The sequence below is a fragment of the Channa argus genome, chromosome 21 (assembly GCF_033026475.1).
Source record: "Channa argus isolate prfri chromosome 21, Channa argus male v1.0, whole genome shotgun sequence".
Taxonomy (NCBI): domain Eukaryota; kingdom Metazoa; phylum Chordata; class Actinopteri; order Anabantiformes; family Channidae; genus Channa; species Channa argus.
In genome coordinates this window covers 12,553,626-12,573,241 of record NC_090217.1, presented here as the reverse complement: position 1 = coordinate 12,573,241, position 19,616 = coordinate 12,553,626, and the positions used below count along the sequence as shown (strand labels likewise).

General features: G+C 40.6%; 1 protein-coding gene across 1 annotated transcript in view; it reads right to left on the bottom strand.

Moving 5' to 3' along the window:
- Positions 1 to 19,278, bottom strand: part of LOC137106510 (proton myo-inositol cotransporter-like) — a 51,949-nt gene extending 32,671 nt beyond the window's left edge. The window contains exons 1-3 of the mRNA XM_067489890.1: positions 18,485 to 19,278; positions 7,923 to 8,082; positions 7,111 to 7,319 (exon numbers count right to left, since the gene is read on the bottom strand). Coding sequence (XP_067345991.1) covers positions 7,111 to 7,319; positions 7,923 to 8,082; positions 18,485 to 19,061 — 946 coding nt within the window. The 5' untranslated portion in view covers positions 19,062 to 19,278. The remainder of the gene's footprint in view (positions 1 to 7,110; positions 7,320 to 7,922; positions 8,083 to 18,484) is intronic.
- Positions 19,279 to 19,616: the final 338 nt, after the last annotated feature.

Genomic DNA, 19,616 nt, shown 5'->3' with positions numbered 1-19,616 from the left:
CAGTCACAATTGTTTTCACCTGTTCCTCTGCCTTTTAAAAACCCAGGTCTCCCCTTGGTTTTCTGTCAGGTCATTGTTTCTCTTATCTGTGCAACTCCCTGTTTCCAAGTCCACCCATCTCATGGTTTTTATTGCTGGCTCCTGTTCATGTGGGTTTCTGTAATCTGTGTCTTGTTCTGAGGTTTGGTTGGATTTTTATTTGTTGTCTTAGCCAATTTTTGTGAGCATGTTTTCTGGTTTGTTTTCACCTTGTTACCAGTGTTACATTAATGTTTAGTCTGTTCCTTTTCTAGTAGTGTCCAGGTGTTTTTGTTCAAACCCTCATGAGTTCATTCACTCCTTAGTTTGTCAACCTTAATCTCACTAGTTCTATGTTCACTCCCCTCATTTAGACTCTTAGTCCCCATCACCCCTGTTTAAGTTTAGTTTCTAGATGATGGTTATTGTTGGCCTGACTCTGCCTGTCTCTCTGGTTCAGTGAGCAACAGCTCCCCATCATTCTTGGCCTAGTGCATTTGTGTCTTGGATGTTGTTTAACCAGATGAATTTTGTGTGTTTATGAAATTGTGTCAGATCCTCGTCTTCCTTTGGGAGCAAATTTGTGTTAGGTGTCCGTTCTTGGTTTTTGACTATAATCGTCAAAGCCGTTTTCTCCCATCACCTCCCTCTCTCCTCGTTGCACTTGAGTCCACCCTAAGAACCACCACTGACATTTTGTCCCAACAGAATCAAAGTAATGGGAATATTTCCAGCTGTTGAATGTAGGCAGCTTAACGCTTATGATGCTGCTAAAATGTTGTTCTCAATATTCTATGAATATTAAATGTCAGATTTCAAATCAATCTTTGCCACAGTGACAAAAGTAACACTGTACCAAGTTGTTTTTGGAGGAACTAACTGTAATATTATTAATGAAACATTTTTTCTAACTCTTTACACTACTTGTTACTTGGTAAAGTTATATTATTACAGGCCAAATCTAATACTCACCAGTCTTTCTCTCCTGACTATAAACATCAAACATATCTCTTAGTTACAGAAATGTCATGAACGACCGCTGCGTGTAATGTCTGACCAATGCCTCCATCACTCAGCGTCTGCACATGCCCTTTTTTTTTTCTTACCGTTTCATCTGACTCTGATGCCTGGAAGAACAATTGCTATGAACAAGCCTTCTGAAGAAATCAATGCTTTCAATACAGAGCCCTTTGTAGTTTCTCATGAACAATAACAATTTAATAGCTGAAAGAACTGGTCTGCAATATTGCTGCCACAACACCTATTTTCCGCCACACTTCCCCTTCACCCCCAACACCCAATAACTTGCTATAGATACCATACCCACTACGGAAAATAATCAGCTTTGATCTTGATTGTGTTCTTGTCTGATACAATATTTCATCTAAGCAATAGTTCAAAGTCTCATCTGTCATATTTACTCAATGCTCCAAAGGTTTACAGTGGATGACAGGTCTGGACTATGGGCGGGCCAGTTTAGTATCTGGACTCTTATGTTGCTGTTGTAAAACCTGCAGAATGTGGTTTGCCCTTGTGTTGCTGAAATAGGCAAGGTTTTCTATGGAAAGGATCTTCTCTTAATGGCAGCATGTTGCTCCAAATGTGTGGTTCAGTAGTGGAATCACAGATGTGCAAGTTACATAATCCATGTTTAAAGATGGTGCTCCTAAAGACGGGAACATATTTCATTTGTTCTTCCTTTGACATCCGCTTTGCCTTCACAAACTGGATATCTATCCTCAAGGTCAACCCCTGCTTCATTCTGGGGATATCCAGAGTAATCTTATGCTCTTTGTGGGGATGATGACTACTGAGATCAGCCTTGCTTCTCTGCCATTTACTTAACTGCCTGTTGAAACATGATTCCAGTCCACAGATGAGATTCTCTATTCAACTGCATTTTATTCTGATACTGTAAACACGTCTCAAGTCTTTTAAGGAAACATTTCAAATGAAGTCTCAAGTCTCTGTTTGTACAACTAAAGTGCGACTCAACTCTAAGTAGCAGACTCAAGTCCTACACTCTGGTTGATAGCACTTAATGCGGTGCTTCTCGTCTTTAGCATGGAAGATTCAATGTCCATGATCCAGGAAAATGAATTTAAAATATTGACTCATCAGACCCCAGGACAGTTTTATGCTTCACCTGAGTCCTTTTTAATTGAGCTCAGAGAAGACAGCAGTGTTTCTGGATTTTGTTTATGTGTACTTGTTTTTTTACATTATAGTATTTTAATTTGTATTTATGGATTCCGCAACAAACTGTGTTCTCTGTTTTGGTTTTAACTGGTGTTGCAAAGTCCATGCAGTAATTTTCACTACATATTGTGTCTGTTGTTAATGCAGTGCTGCTTGAGGGCGTGAAGATCACGACCTTGTTCCTTATGTACAGAGATTTCTCCAGATTCTGTCTTTTAATAATATGAACCATAGATGATGAAATCCATAAATTTTTTCCTTTGTCATCTTGTAAAATGTCGTTCTCAAGGCGTTAAACAGCAATTGTATTCATGTATTTATTTTTATTTATTTTAGTTATGAACCTCAGATACTCCTCTTTATATTAAGATTTTCAAGACAGTTCACACAAAGACTGTTTGCACCAACTATGACACATTTTTAGTCTTCTATAGCCCACACTGTGATGACTGAGTAAACTGTGGACAACACACTTAATCACTGGACAGGAATGACTGGTAATTCTGGGGAGAAACACTCCTGCAAATTCCACGAGAATAGAAATTCTTACATGTTCTGGGGCAAAACAAATATGTTAGTGACGGGGAAATGTGTCTTTAAAAACAGTATAATTTGCACATAATAAATGTGAAAAAAGCAGTGAGACCCTCCATGGAAAGGCGAGGACAATGTGGATGATTAGCAAATCATTACCTAATGTGGTCTGGGGTATGTTTACAGTATGTTTGTAGTAAACATTTTATGATAATATTATGATTATATCCAGACAAAAAGTTTTAAACATTAATCAGCAACATTATGTATTGTATTTAGTAATTTAATCATTTTTATATTTCATTCTAATTCAGAGCACTTTTTTTTTTCTTTCTACCATGCAAGTTCAAGCACATGAATGGCCAAAAATAGTACTACATGTAAAATGTACTTTAAATAAGGATAGTGACTAAACTTTGATTGGAGGTGATGACATGTGATGATACCTTTGGAAATTCATGATGTGTTAAGTGTGTGTGCATAAGAGATTGAGGATGAGAGGGTTATACACACACTATAATCAATGTTACAGCTGAGGTGAGAGGAAAGTGAGAAGTGTTGTTTCCATGGTAACCGACATGTCAGCGAAGGGCCATAGTGTGCGTTTGCTTTTCTTTGTGACTACACACACGCCCACATACACACACACACATACATGCTACAAGGCTACATGTAAACATCTAGATCAAATCAACACACAGTTGAGCTGATTTATAATTGTGCATCATGCAGTACAAGTAACTACAGTCTTTTTAGCTCCATTGTTAGGCAACATTTTAGCTGTTGTTCTTTGTAGAGCACTAAAAGAGAAGAATGATTCATTAAAAGATTAATTATGGGGTCTCAGAACTGAACCAGGTTTCTCCTTAAAGAATCCTCAGCTGCAGAGTCACAGCAGACTTAATAAGTATTCTAAAGGGCAACAAAGACAAAGTGATGGAGGCCTTCTTTTCTTTAAAACCTTGGGCTTCACAATGCTTTAAAACCTTTAATGTTTGTCAAGCCGTTTGTCAGACCCACACTGCTGCACCCCAGACTTCTCCAGACATTATATGGAGAAGCAGCATGTGAGAACACAAATATCTGACTTTACCCTGCGAGTCCCCCAGTACAAAGCCTGTGTAATATCCTATAATTACCCATTAGTGCATAGGGCATTGAATTGTCTAGAGAATTTAAAGTGAGACTGGGCTTGTTGACGTTTTTATTTGGTGTCAGACTATCTATTTGCCTGACACAGCTTCAATCTGCAGCAAACCAAACATAGTTCCCATCCCAAACTAAAACAAAAGTCCCAGTGGAGGCTGAATCACATGGACTATTTTTTTGCATTGATATTTAAATCTGTATTGTTTCTTCTTTTGGGAAAAACGGCTTAAATCAATCTTAAGATGGGAAGATCAATGACTTAGTTTGTTACCTCACTGTATTTGTTTTAACATTCCTTGCTGCAACTTGTGAAAGTATCGAGTGTGGTCTGTCTGTTTAACTGTGAAGTTGTTTTATTTCACAGATCGGTCCGAGTCAAGGCTGCAGTCTAGCATCAATTTGTGAACAAGTTATGTCCAGTTCAAAAGGGTTATTTTAACAGCTACCATATGAGAAAACTGAACTGTGCAAATGCTCAAACTGTGAGATGGCTAAATATCTGACAAGCCAGAAATGTCCTCCGAATCTTCATGTAAATCGACTGGGCAAAAATTAATCCAAAAGACGGTGTTATCAATGGGCATATTTACTCTGTACGCATTTTATGGTAGCATGAGATCTACCCAGCCCTGTGTTCACAGAAAAAAACCCTCTGTGTCACCAAGGTAACGGCCTCAGTTTACTTAGTAAATGACTTGTCAGGACTAAATGTTCACACATTTGATTGAAAAGACATTTTGTACTATTTGTACTATGCCATTCCTGTCAATGCATTTCCTTTTTTGTAGACAGTGGTTTAAAAACACCTGGATACTGACGCTCAGCTGGTTTGACCTGAAAAAACCCTGTTGACAAGAGGTCCTGCTCCTACAGGTCCCTCAGGTGTGTGTGTGTGTGTGTGTGTTTGTGTGTGTGTGTGTGTGTGTGTGTGTGTGTGTGTGTGTGTGTGTGTGTGTGTGTGTGTGTGTGTGTGTGTGTGCGTGTGTGCGTGTGTGTGTGTGTGCGTGACCAAAGATGATTGAGCTTATCAGGAGACTCAGCAATCAAAGTTTTGAGCACTCTGCAATTATTTTCAGTTTTCATGAAATAATGTAGCACACATGTTGGGCTTCACTTTGGATTTTGTCAAGAGGGTGATTAAGATCCCACAAAAAAAATGTTTTTGTGCATCGAAGAAGTAAATTAAAAAGGTCAAATAATCTGTCATGTAGTTTCTGCCCTTTCTATCTGATCCCTCACAAAGGTAAAGTTTTTAAAACTTCCTTATGCTAATCTCACACTCTGAGTTTTACAAATTCCACTGTACATTTAAAGAGTAACCACACCCGTATTTTACACATGATTACAAATTGGCATTTTTGTTGTTCCAATAAAACCCACGTGTGTGTGTATAATCTGCCTGTAAACAGGTTGTCAAATTGCCATTGGTGTGATGCAGTTCCATTATTACCATCCTAACCACAATCAAATGAAAGATTGCACTGTTTACAAAATAAATGGGATGGACACTGAACAATGGCTCTGGTTTGTCTGCCACACTTAACTAGAGTTAAAGGGAAGTTCACATTTGAAACAAGATCATTCTTCAGTCTGGCTCTATCAGTTAGGTATCAGACTATATCCAGGTGGTAGCTGGCTACAAAATAACAAGCAGGCAGTGAGAGGAGCCCACCTGCTGTGTCTCTGCTCATACACAGTAAGTGATAGTGACCGTTAGAGTGATGGGATGGAGAGAAACTGAAATGAAAATGAAACACTGAGTCAGATGAGAGGGACTATCCACTGCTTTGTGTGAGTGTGTGTGGTTTTATCCATCAGCTTGTGATTATTTGTGAGTGCGACTGAGGCTGCTTTTCACTGCAGGCCACATAGACCCAGGGGATCTCTGGATGCCACTCCTTCCCGAGAAGGCTTTTCTCTGTTGTTGAGGGTTTATTAGTTGCAAGATGAATCCATTGTCCTCCTTTCTTCTTCTGTTCATAGTCCCTTTCTTTTGCTTTTCATCACTCCTCTGCCAACTGACCCTCCTTTCTTTTTTCTCCACTACTCTGCAGACTCTGCTCACATAGGCCCAAATCAGCTTTGCAGAGAAAGCTACGGAAGCAAAAAACTGTGAGCATCTATTTCTTTTTTACTGTGCTTTTGTAAATTGGTTTGAAAACTTTCAAGATCGCCCTAAGTGTTTGTAATGAAACTGTAAAAATTGAGCTAAGTCAGTCACAATTCTGCCCTCACTGAGCAGACTCCACAGTACCAAATTGTCCCAATGGACTCCTTCACTACCAGAGCGTAAGCCTACTTGCCTTTTTCTCACAACTCTCTAGCAACTCCAACCCGATGAGGCATATTCCTGCCCACTGTGACCTTGTCTGAACTTTTATTCCATTGACGGAAGGTTTTCTTTTCCACTGTCACCTTTACTGCTCCCTTAAAGGCCATTTGTTGAGTTTTTTAAACATATCTGTAAGGTCCTGTCCTTAATGACTAAAGTGCTTTGAGTTGATCTTTGTTGTGTGTTGCTGCTATATGCTTAAATAAAAGTGCAGTTATAAAGAACGCATTTGCTTTTTGTGTATCTTCAGAAGTATCCTCAGGTAGGGACAGTGCTAGGTGAAAGGTATATGATCAAATTGGCGTTTTATGTTTAATCTCCAGATTTCAACAATAGCTATATGCATTCAGTAATTACTTCCATAAATAAATGTTTTCATTGTTTCTGCTATTCCCTCGATGGACTGAAATTGATGTCACGTGTACAGTATAAGTGGAACTATTTATTTATAAAACACGATGTAGTTTGCTAGTTGTGACACGAATAAGCATTGGACTTTGTCATTTTCAGCTGTTTTTAATATTGATTAGATTTAAATATGCCGTGAACACTGAAACAAAAAGTAGCCATTTTTTGTTTGGTTGCACTGTTGTAATTGTAAACAAGCATCTCAAGAATTGTCTGCTGATGAATTAAACTACACATATTGTCACTACAGGTGATAACAAATGAGCCCGACTGCTTGAAGCATGGTGCCCTTTAAATAACCAGTTAACAACCACCTGCTGTGAAGCTGTAGGTCCTGCTCTAACATGTTACACAGGTACATAAATAAATTAAAATGAAAAGGTCAATGCAAAAAGCTTTTTTGCCTTTCTTGCCTTTCAGCCAGTCCACCCTGAACCACTCCCCCCCTGCTTCCCTTCCCATGTGCTCACCTCCTCCACTGTCCTTCTCCTCCTCCTCAATGCTGTTCTTGATGCTGTCGTACTCTTCATCGATGTTCTGGTTGCCCCGGATCTGACTCAGCACGCGGCGGGCCTTTTGGGTCAGCCCGCGCTGGATTAGCCAGCGAGGGCTCTCCGGCAGGAACAGGAATCCCATGAACTGAAGGATGGCGGGAAGCACCGACAGACCCAACATGTACCTGGCGAGGAAGGGTTTTGATAAATGGAGTGAGTAATCTTATTATGATCACAGGAACTAATACATAACCAGGTGCCCAGAGTTTTTTTTTGGGGGGGGGGGGGGAAACTGTAACTGTTATAATTTGTCTTCTCTTGAGAATAAGCAAAGTCAATGAATGAAAAAACAAACTATGTGTCTACTGAGTTGAACTTTAACTTTTTTTACTTGTGCTGAGGGTCTCCAAAAAGCCATAATCATGTAGGAATCACCCATTTAAATGATGTTGCTATCTCCAAATCTTTGCAAAAAGGACAATTCTTATCTACAGGCTTCATAGTGGTGGCAGGAACGGATGCAAACTGAAGCAGGAAAGAGCAGATAAAAGAGAACAAAGATGCATTCTGTATCTTTCAAACACACACTCAGCAAATGTTAGGGGCTGACCCATGCATGTGGTGACATTTAGAATGACTTCTTTAGGTATTTTATAGAAGTAACACAAGGAACCCTTTCTAATATCATACCATATGATAAGACTTTAGATCCTTGCAGGATTTACAAAAAGTAACTGCTACTGTCTTCACTTTGTCACTTTTTGGTGTTTATGAAATGTGTATCTGACCTCCAGCCATCATGCTGCAGGTAGCTGAAGGCGCCGTCAATGAGGCTGGCAGTGAACTGTCCTCCAGTGATGAAGAGGCTGTTAACGGTTACCAGCTGACCCCTAAGGTGGGGGGGGGAGGCCTCAGCAATGTACACGGGCACTGTCATAGAAGCAATACCTGCACAGGAGTGGGGAGGGAGAGGCAGCCATTAGCAAGGTTAGCAGGAGGTGCATTTCTCAAGAAAAGAAAATACTAATCAAATGAAGTTTGCACACATCAACCCATCAAAGCGTAACTAAAGATTAATCAATTTACCTTTAAAGATGCTCAAATCTATATTTTGATGCATCCCACGAGTTTGTATAATGAGAAAATGAACTGTTGTAGTGATACCCTCCCCCCACTCAAATCTATACGCATCTTTTAGCTATACACTGTTTGTAGCTGAATAAATAAACCCACTGGATGCAACATTCCCCACACCAAACAGCAGGCAGGCAAAGTATGGCAAAGGCAGCTATGTGGTGAAAATATGGTAGGAACTTAGTGACTGAGGAATTCGGGAGAGCAAAAGACAGGTAGAAAATAAAATGAATACTGAACAACAGAACCCTAATTCCAGATGTCAGTAAAGGTTCTCATCATTCATGTTTGGTTATCTGGAAGATGAGTCATGGACTTCTTTCTTCTTATTGTTATAAATTATAAATTGTTCTTATGTTTTGGTGTTTTGTCCATTGGGTTTGACAAGTCTCTGTCTTACTGTATTAGTGGGTTTGATGCAAACACGTATGTGGTGTTTTCCAGAAACTTCTTTGCCGTTCCAGCCACGTAAGAAATCACGATGGTTTTTTAATCTAAATCTGAGTCTCTGCTCAGTCCGTCATCTTTCTCCTGGATCTGGATGACATCGCCCTTTTTTAATAACCGTAGGCATTGAGAGCTGTCCTCAGATGTCTGTCTTCCTTGTGTTTGTCTTCCTTTGAGGTGGGGATGTGTTGCACCCTATGGTGCAGGGTCTTAATGATTCCTAGTTTTGAAGTGGGTGGCAGGAGTCAAACTGTGGGTTCTGGTCAGTGTATGTGGTTTTCCTGTAGATTTCTATTTCTAGGTTTCCACAGGTCCTGGCACTGTTCAGGAAGGCCAGTTTGTTGTCCTTAGTGTCTTTCCTAGTAAACATTATGCTAATGTGCATTGTTTTTATGTGATCTGTACATGTTGAGTGCTTCCTTCTCCACTTGCTCCATGTACATGTTGGGACCAGTAGTGATCACTGGGGAACCACGGCACAGTGGTGTTTCCGTCCGGTTGAGGTTGTTTCTGGTGTGCAAGTTGCTGTCATCTTCTCATCCTCTGTAAAGGGCAGTCAGGGCATCAGTGATGGGGATGCTGATGAAGAGGGACCTGACATCAAAGGATGCCGTGGTGTTATCAGCATCCAGTTTCAGCTCCCTGATCTCGGCTGAAAACCCAAACTCAAATACATCGATCAGCCACAACGTTAAAAAAAACATGGTGATATCTGCAGACTAGTCAAATAGCTTATGCAGACCACTGTCCACCCCAACAATAAACGTCTCAACAATAACTAATACATTTTTCTAAATTTCATTTACTACCTTTACATTGATGTGTATTGTATATAGACTCAAGTAATATTTGATCTTAGAGGTATTTTATATGGAACATTAATAAATGCAATTATGGGAACTCTGAGAGCTCTGTCAGCTTGATAAAAGCATTATAATGTAGTACGGTATTAATATAATGATATTAGTTTATGTTCACCTTAACTTCACAAGGTGATTCTACATCACTGTAGTATGACACAAACATACAGTACGTAACTTTTTCAAATATTTTTTTACTACGTGTTATCAACTTCACTTGACTGACTCATACTACGAAGAGCTACACAAGCCATCATTTTAAGCGAGCCTCTCTTTGTTTACTAGTCAGATTTAATCAATTTCTGCTTCGTTAGGTTTGGGGAATTCTTATTAGTTGCAATTTCTACAAAATAATCATACACATCCTCTCAGTTATCACTGTGACAACAGTTGTATTTGTCACAGACACATTTGATAACTAACCAGTAAATTTTGTGTGTGTGTGCGCATTTTATAAACAAATATTTTAAAAAGATTTTGATTTCAACATCAAGAGCAGCTGCAATGTGGATGTGAAATAAGCCCAGGAGACACAAACAAATACTACAGTCCATCTCAGTAATAGGCTCTGAGCTGCTTCTGTCTCACGCACACAAACACACATAGTATACACTCTCAAAACAAACATGTACAGTCACGTGGTCATTTAGGTACTCACATACACACTGAACAGTGTGTGTTTACCCTGAATGTTTCGGACGAGGTGACATGTGACCTCAGCTTTCTGCAGCTGGCTCCTGATAAGCTCTAATAATAGTCTGCCACTCCCACCCCCCTCACCTCCCATCCTCTTCCTGCTGCCATCACCCTGCCCTCAACGGCCGCCATGACTACGTGGCTACCTGTTGCCATGGGAACAACTTGCTGGGAATCCAGCCGTGGTGTGGCAGAGTGGGCACCACACTGTGGCAGCACTGGGAAGACGAATTGATAATGAGAGAAAAGAGGATTTGTTTGTGTTTTTTGCAAACTGAGCAGTTTTAAAAGGGACCTCGTCAACACTGTTATATTGGCGGAGTACATATAATCAAACATTAACTAGAAAACACTTCTCTCACAGTGTACTTCGGGAAAAGTCATGGCTCAAAGCTCAAAGCTTTGTAGTCAAGTCTCTGTGTTCACTGTTGAAGGATCCAAAGAAAATCACTCTTAGACAGAAAATCTCTAGCAAAATCATTCCCGTCTTACGTTTTCATCCAAATTGATTTTGTGACTGTGTAAACATACCATAAGGTTTTGGAGTCGATCTTTGTCTTAGTCACGGCTATAACAGAATTATCATCTGATGGCGGAAATCGGAGATGCAGATCACTGCTGAAATCTAATCAAAGGCTCTTTGGCATGAAGCCTGTCTGCTCAGGCCAATTGGATGGACATCCATTCATAAGCCTTGCAGGGATACTGCTATCAGACAATCATAAGCAAACCATAACCTGTATGGCAGGGGTTACAGTGGAGCAAGCATTTTAAAAGTAACAAATGTTCTTAGCAAATGCAGTTTATTTTGTCTCGTTTGCAGGGTAGATACCTTATGGCATGTAGTATCTCCGATACCGCTCATACGTTTTAAATTACAGTCCGACCTTTGCAGATGAGCTGCATCTTAAGATGCCTGCACACTTGGTTCAGCATTTAGCTGCGTTGGTCAAAACCTGGTATTGAAACATTAGCAGCACACTCTAAGATTGCTTTTTAGCAAAGGACTCCATCATTAAAGTCTTTTTTAGTAGTCTTTTTCCCCCAGCAGCTGCATTGAGCAGGGCTGCTGTAGAGTCATAAATGTCTGCATGAGGAAACTGTACTGAAAGCACATAGAACAGACGTGTGTCTGAACGACTTCTCCAGTCCTAGTTGTGATGGCTAGACAACTAGGTCATAGTATCTTCAAACAGCAGGTCTTGTGAGGTGGTCCTGGTTTTTGGTGGCACCACCTATAATACTGTACTTAAACATTGTTGTAAGTTGTTGCCTTGGCCTTCAATATCAATCTCATCCAGCGTCTATGGGATGAGACGTTTTGGTGCCAGATACCTGAAAACGTGCCAAAGCAGTGGTATAGAATTTGTTCGAGATTATTTTAAGACAAAACTAGCCAAAACTAATGCTCTGGCTTAAATTTATGAAACTTGATTTTGATTATCCTGTATAATCTAACATTAATTATATTATACTTTATTTTCGAAGTGGTCTTTTTTAAAAAAAAATCAAGTTCTACTGAATTTCTATGCGAGGTGGATTTTAGTAACAAAAAGGCCTGTCCAAGGGTTAATTTTAATTGTTATATTATTTTATTTGTAATGTATATAATATTTAAATAATATGCAGTAAGCAAATTGGAATTTTCTATAATTAAATGCAGCACACGGATTTCTGGTAATCTACACAGCAGTTAGCCTAATCAGTGGAGGCAGCAAAAATCAAAAGTCATGAAATGTGTTTTCACTCCTTTCTCTCTGACAGCTGAATTGTGACAGGGTTTATTAGCACTGTGGGTACAAAATTCTTGCGTGACATTATGAGGATGATGAACACACATATAGACATGAACCAAGACCTATGACTGCTATGATGCTGTTAAACTTCTCACCCAAAACTAACTTGTTGCTCCTCCCTCTTCTGTCTCCTGTTCTATCTGTCCATAACCCATATGTATCACCAGCTTGTCTCTGTCCAAGCCACGCCTGCTGCCAGAGACAGCCCATATGCCAGTGAGTGAGATGCTGCAGCTGATGTTGATGTGTCTACTGAGAAATACATCATTATCATTTCACATCTTGCTGCATGTGGTGATGGGAAAAATATGTTAGAGTTCATTAAAGATAATCCTATTACAGGCCAATAAAAATGTCAGATACTGAACAGGTTTTAAGTAAAATGAAAATGTAGAGTGAATTTAGCTGGGAGCATCGTCATTAATGTTGCACTGGCAGAATTTATTGATGATGTTAGAGTTTCACCTTATACTCATGAGTTTGTTTCCTCTGGCCCCACAACACGTTACACCAGCAGCTTAAACTAACAAAAGGCTTGAAGGAGGATGTGGACCCAAGTGTAGATTCACAAACAGGCGGGAAAACCAGTTAACATGGGGTCAAGATAAAGTCCACACTGAGCAGAATATCTGGTAAATGGCAGAGAGTAGAAGACTTAAAATAAATAAATGTACTAGAGATTTGAAGAGGGAAATGGCAACAGGTGTAGTGGCTGTGGGAGTCAGGATTGGGTCAGTGAGTGACAGACAGATGAGAGACAAGTGTGCAGGTGGGGGTGGGGAGTCAGGTGACAAGTAGGAAAACTGAGGGAACAACAGTACAGGGCAGCGAGGGAACTGTGACAAACTGAAAGATATGAACACACTTGCTGGCCTGGCAACACTGTCTGTAAAAGATTCTAAAAGAATTTTTGATGTGATCAACAGATCCTCGTTCTCTTCCTTGAATATGACAATCCAGACTTTTTCAAGCAATTAGCCTAGGCCGTTTGATAAACTTGGCTTTTCGGTGGAACAAGGTATTTGTATTCTTTTGATGTTCCCTCAGTGGAACCGAAATTTCACTGAAAGCAAGGAAACTTACCTCAACCAGTGGCTACATTTCTTCACTCGCTCGGATCTGATTTTCTTACAAGTACAGTCACACTGTGTTTCTCTTCTCGCTAATGAGCTCTCCTTTCAGCACCAGGGACAGCTCCTAGTCCTACATTCTTCTCTCTCTCTCACTCTCTCTCACACAAACACACACACGCACACACACACACAGGCACAGGCATCGTCTGGTCATGCTCAGTCTCAAAGCAGCTCAGCACATTTTAAACAAAGGATCTGTCTGGTCTTGTGAAAGCAGCCTCTAGTCACGCACTACAAAGCTCTGGGCTGACTCACTTGATCATAGTACAAGACAGACACTTCACTAGACCCCCATTGACTATGACTGTAGTAAGGGGACAGGCAGAATGTTCTCTGGTACTAAGCAGCCAATTGTTACAAACGATGCAAAGGAGATTAATGCAGGATTGGCTTTCAAAATGCATATTGTGTAGTGTGTTAATGCTTTAAATGTAATGGTAATAGCAGTAGAAGCTGTGGCCTTTAATGAGTTCACCTCAGATTTTGCATATTATTGCACTTGACATTTTAGAGATGTGATTTCCACGTTATGACCATAATATGCAAATAAACAAACTCCTCATTAGGGCTACTTTTAGCTTGCTCCTAGTTAGGACCAGAATTGTGACTCAATTATCTAAACCCACCAGTTCTTTGTTACGCCTCTGGGTTCAAATTAAATGTTATCACATTGTAATTACATGATAATTTCTATGCAGACCCGTCATCTACTTAATGAAAACACCTCAACTTTTGCGACAGCTAGATAATGTAGCCAGAAATTGTGATTGTGCAAACGCTGTGAGGGCAACCGTGTGTGTGCTCTATGTGCGAGGTAATGGATTATAACTTACTGCAGCTGCAGGCATCACATTTCATTTTAAGTTCTTAATGGATGTTGTACAATTTCAATCACACAACATGGACAGGACAAAGAGAATCCAGTGCTTTATTAGGAGTTCGACTAATCCCACATGTATGGTGAGGGTCACGTGACAGATGATAAAATAAAACTGTCGTCAGTGGAGCTTTTCTTTTTGCGCAGTGACGCAAACACAAATATCCCTAAAAAATTCCTAAAACCTGCTAAAGAAAACAAAACAAAACGCCAATAAATAGTAAATCATTTTTATAATTCATTACATCATTGTCTGTAAAAATTCAGAGTTACCAATCAAAGTTACAGTAATGTGGATGCAAACTCACCATATTGTACTGCTGCTGCTTCAAATTCTAAACATGGGGTGCCCCCAGTGTAGGACATTGTTAATTATGGTGAACATGAGGCTTGTTGGAGTGTATTACAATGCTTAGAGTAAAATAAGTCCTTTAATGCGACACATTTCAAATTGTTTTAAGATTGAAACCCTCAACAACAAAGGTTGTGTGAAAATAAAACCTCTTCTTTCTATCTCAATTTCATAGTCATGTAATAAATCCCTGTCAGTCATGACAGTCTGGTTCAATTCTGACTGTCTGCTCAGACTAGAAACAACTCGCATCACACAACAGCCCCGGTGCTCAAACAAAGGTCAGCTCAACAACAACCAGCCAGGAACAGACATAGCGGAGGCTTATGGGTGGAAATACAAGGAGTTGGGGCACGGTGGCGTCCTTTGCTGGTTTGACAAACACCTCCAATGACCTTTTTGGGGAGTTCAGTTCAGAAATGCTAAGCGGTCTGCTTTCCTGAGAACCGGCAGTCATGTTAATGAATGCTCTGGTGACAGGCTGGGTTAATAGCATGCTATGAAAAATGTTGCTTTATTAGCGTCTCCAAAGACAAGACTGTGTTTTATTATCTGTCAGAGGTTGTCTCATGCATTCCTGTGTAATGAAGATCGCTCTATGGTAAAAGACGGTGACAGCAGACTTATAATGAAAAAGCCACTTATAGCTGAAATGACCCAGCTGATTAGTTTCCTCCCTGCATTAGCCATCAGAGCCTGTGTGTGTTTATAACAGCAGCAGTTTCAGTCTTCATGTGTTTCACCTATTATGTTTTTTTTTTCTTCTTTTATATGAATTGGTATTTTGAATTAAACTGGCTGCTAAAGGATAATGATCTGTTCAACAGACAAATCCACCAGTCAAATATAGCCGATAATCAAAGGAGCACTGGGAATTCTCCAACGGGTGGAGCGTTAACATTTGGAGCATTTGGTACTTATGTACTTTAATCAACACATTTGTCTACAACTAACAAATGTTTTCACTGTTGACCTGATTTGTTGAAGGTGATGGAAAAGCCCAAGCTTTTTTTTAACCAACACAGAACATTCAATTTACAGTGACTGAAAACAGAACAGCAGCAAATTAATTAATTTTAAATAAAGACAACATTAGAATTAGCTAAAGAAAAATGCCGCTGTCTAATGTTTATGTGGTTTGTGTGCTATAATTTTTTTCATTGCTGTAAGAACATAATAAGTAGCTCCAACATTTCCCATAATGTACAGTCACCAGACGCCCTCCCCACTCATTCAAGGCAGGGTTCTCTCAGTAATTGTGGAAGGAGAGAAGTGTTGGTTCTTCTGTTATCAAAGAATCATGTACATTCATTATTATTCTCTATTTCTCCATCAGACATACAGTAGTCCACTTGCAGTCTGCACCTTCTCTCAAAGCTGTGAAACCAGTAACAACCCTGGACGTGCTCATTAGTTTGCCCCCATCTGCCTCCAGCACAGCATGAACAAGTGACAGCCCTAAGATGTCTATCCTGTAAAAAAACAACCACACATCCATCTCTGTCCGTCCCTATACGCAGGGTTGTTTTCTATGTCCAACCCCGTTTGTCAGTTATACTCCACTGTGTGCTCTAGAAGCAGTCCCAAAGAGCCCCCTCGGCTGCTGGAGACCACTTCCTAAAGAAGCGTGTTGTTCTTGGCCTGGAGATACACAATGTTATGGTATTATTTACTTAATGGGGGAAGAAGAGCTGCTCTGTATCGTTTGCTTATTGGAGGTCTGTTTCCCTGTTCTTTCAGGTGGGGCAGTCATCAGTCTGATGTGTCATAAGGCTGAAGTCTCCAGATACTGTGATGGCAGCACCGTGATGTTACGTCTGCAATAGTTAAGTGGTTGACATCACATGCAGACAGAAACAGTAATGGCATGTGACATCTCTCTTGGTGTGTAATGTGGTCACTGTCTGCACAGAAGTTATTTTAGCCATGTTTTTTAATAATGTAGAAGGAGCCTAATTTAATTAGTTTCAGTTGTTATTCTTTTCATATCAGCACTTCCTGTCAATCAACTTATTCCCATTGGGAAAAGGTCCTAAAAAAAACAAAACTAACTTTACTGACACATCCACATCTACTTACTTTAGGTGCTTTTAGAGCTAAATGAAAAATCCACACAGCGTCCACCAAGCACCACAAAATAATTAAAAGCCAATTAAATGTAAACAGGACGCTTCTTTTCTCCAGCACTAAAATACACCAAGGACCATTCATCTTCTGCACTTTCCTAATTCCAAGTAAACAAATATGTGCTAAAGAGAGTATGGCTTAAATGGTAGCGTTATACATCACACACCAAGAACACGAATTATAGCTGTTTATCACAGCAGAAATGGGACTATAATGGGTCTGATGGCGAATCTGAACAACATTGATATTAAGTCTGTATAGGGGAATCGAACACAGAGCTCATCACTTTGGCCAAACTTGTTTATTAAAGAATTAAGTTTCCTCTCATATCCCAGTGGTTTACTAAGGAGAGCAAATGGACCGCTGTTCCTCCACGAACCACGGAACAGAGTGCTTGCTTCTCTCAAAGGAGGAGGCAGCGGACGAGTACCATCAATGCCAGTTTTAACAGCCCTTTCCACAGAGGATGTGACTCATGACTAACAGCAGCCACTATAAATAATTTGGGGTACATTGAATTCTGATCAAAAGGCACACTGCATGTGAGAGCAGGCAGAGAGCACAGTCAGACGGAGGAGAAAGCTGAGAGTATGGAGGTACAGTAGTAGAAAGAGGATGTGTGGAGGTGTGTGTGTGGAGGGGAGGAAGCAGGTAGTCAGATAAACTCAAACATCATTGTCTAATTAAGGCAACCTTACTGACACTTAAAGTCTCCTGCCAGCTATATGTCTTTATTTTAGGCATGCTGGGATGAAGTGTGCCTCTTATTTATCATTCAAAATGAGATAATGGCAGCCAACCAAATCTAATACTCCTAATGATGATAATAATAAAGCCAGCAAGTTGCCCAGCAGACAGCGGCATGCTGCTTGAGGAAGCAGAGGGCCATGCTGTGTAATTAGAAACGGAGTAATTGCAAATACTGTATCCGGCCTGAGGTAGGGAGTGCACAGAGAGAGAGAGAGAGAGACAGAGACAGAGACAGAGAGACAGAGAGAGAGAGAGAGAGAGAGAGACAAAGACAGAGAGACAGAGAGAGAGAGAGAGAGAGAGAGAGAGCATCAAACCAAACCACAGTGGAGAGAAAGGTTTTTAAGACCTGTGACCTTAACAGGGCACTTAAGACGATTCTGACCTTTTAACTTTCTAATGGAGAGAAAGGCGAGGATTAAATTAATAATTAATTAATTAATTAATTAAAGTATCACATTATCACTAGTGTTTCAAGAGTTGTTGGTTCATTCCAACGAATAGCAGCTTTGTTTTAGCCCATTGACAATCTTATTGTAATTAAGTCTTTTAAAAAAGCCATTTAAATCTAATTTTAGTGCCTAATAGATGGGTTCTGATTTTATCCCACGTCTGTCTTCAAACAGCCGTAACGTGCTGCCATGAACACAAACAGGTTGCTGGGATCAATTATTCTCTTATCAAAGGCCTCCAAAAGATCCTTTGTGTATAAGATATGGGCACCAAAATCAGCCAATCTGTACAAAAACAAACAAAGAAGAAAAAAAATGTTTGTCTGAAAATAAATTATTACAGAATCATCCAAAGCTGTAATGTTTGTAGTTTAATATTCCCTCTTTTTTCATACTTTCCTTTAACTCAAAGGGGGAAACAAAATGAAAGAGTTTCTTTAACTTGAAACATATCCACTTAATTTACCCTGAGTGTTTAAATCTCATGTAAGCTTTCAAATAGCTTTCTGACTGTGGGTTTTGGAATTTTAAGCTGATATCTCTTATTTTGTGGCCAGTATGATGAGGAATGATTACAGTGCTCACGAACCTGTCCGTTAACCCCGGGATTTATTTTTTCTTTACTTACTTGCACAAAAACAACATGTGACTGTGGTCTGTAGGATTCTCAAACTAAACTTAAGTTACAGCACAGACCGAGGGAAGAGCATGTTGAACACATCTTACCCAGACCGACTCCGACGATGAGTCTCCCCGTCAAAAGCACCTCCTTTCCAGGGGCGGTGCTCAGTACGATCCCCCCGACGCTGAAGAAGAAGCTGGCCAGCAGTATACACACTCTGCGCCCGAAGAGCCCGTTGAGGAAGCCGCCCAGCAAGGCAGAGAGCGCGGCCGCTGCCACAGTACTTGATATGAGCAGCTCCTGCCACAGGGCGCTCAGGTCCAGCTCCTTCTTCAGCAGGAGCATCGCCCCCGAGATCACCCCGGTGTCATAGCCGAACAGGAACCCCCCCAGGGCGGAGAAGGCTGCCAGGACGTAGACGAAGCCGGGCGTGACATCCTGCTGGAACTGCTTGCGGGCTGCCCTCTCCAGGTCCCCGGTGGAGGAGGAGGATGCTGCTGATGCTGCTGGGGCACCGGCGGTGGAAGCTCCGGCGGATGCGCCCTGGCTGCTGATGCTGGCGCTGGACGGAGCCTTGATGAGACTCCGCTCTCCTCCATCGTTGACTTTCTTCCAGCGCTCGCCCATCAGGTTGCTCATACTACGGAGGCTGTAGTCATGGTCGACCTGCTTTCGAGACATATGGGAAACACACCACAGGACAGTGCTGCTGAGTTGTGTTTAATGCTTCTAAAAGAGAAAACAAAAAAACACCCACCCACTCAACTAAATGACCCCCCCCCCTTGGTCTGGAGTTACTGTTGGTTTTCCAGGTCCACTGCCAAACATAGAGTTGCTCCCCAGCTTTGTGTGTATCAGTGTATCACATCCCTGTGGTCCTGATGGGAGAGTTGAAGAAGAGTGGAGAGGAAAAGGTGAGATAGGAGGAGTGTAGTGGAGCAGCTCGTCACGACCAGCGTCGCCATGACGCAAAGAAATATTGTTTTGGAGGCCCAAAGCTGGAGTTGAGAAAGTGGATTATTTATGGTGAGGAGCACTGCCACAATTCAGTTATATGAGGAAAATAGAAATACGGCCAAGTACTAAGCAAAATAAGAAAAAAAAGCAAAATTACTGTTGAATTACAGGGAAATTAGGATTTGTCTGTCAGTTGATCCATGCAAACTAAAGGAAAACAGCTAGGATATTTTATTTTGGGGTAGAAAAAAAATCGACGTTTATTATACCATAGATAAG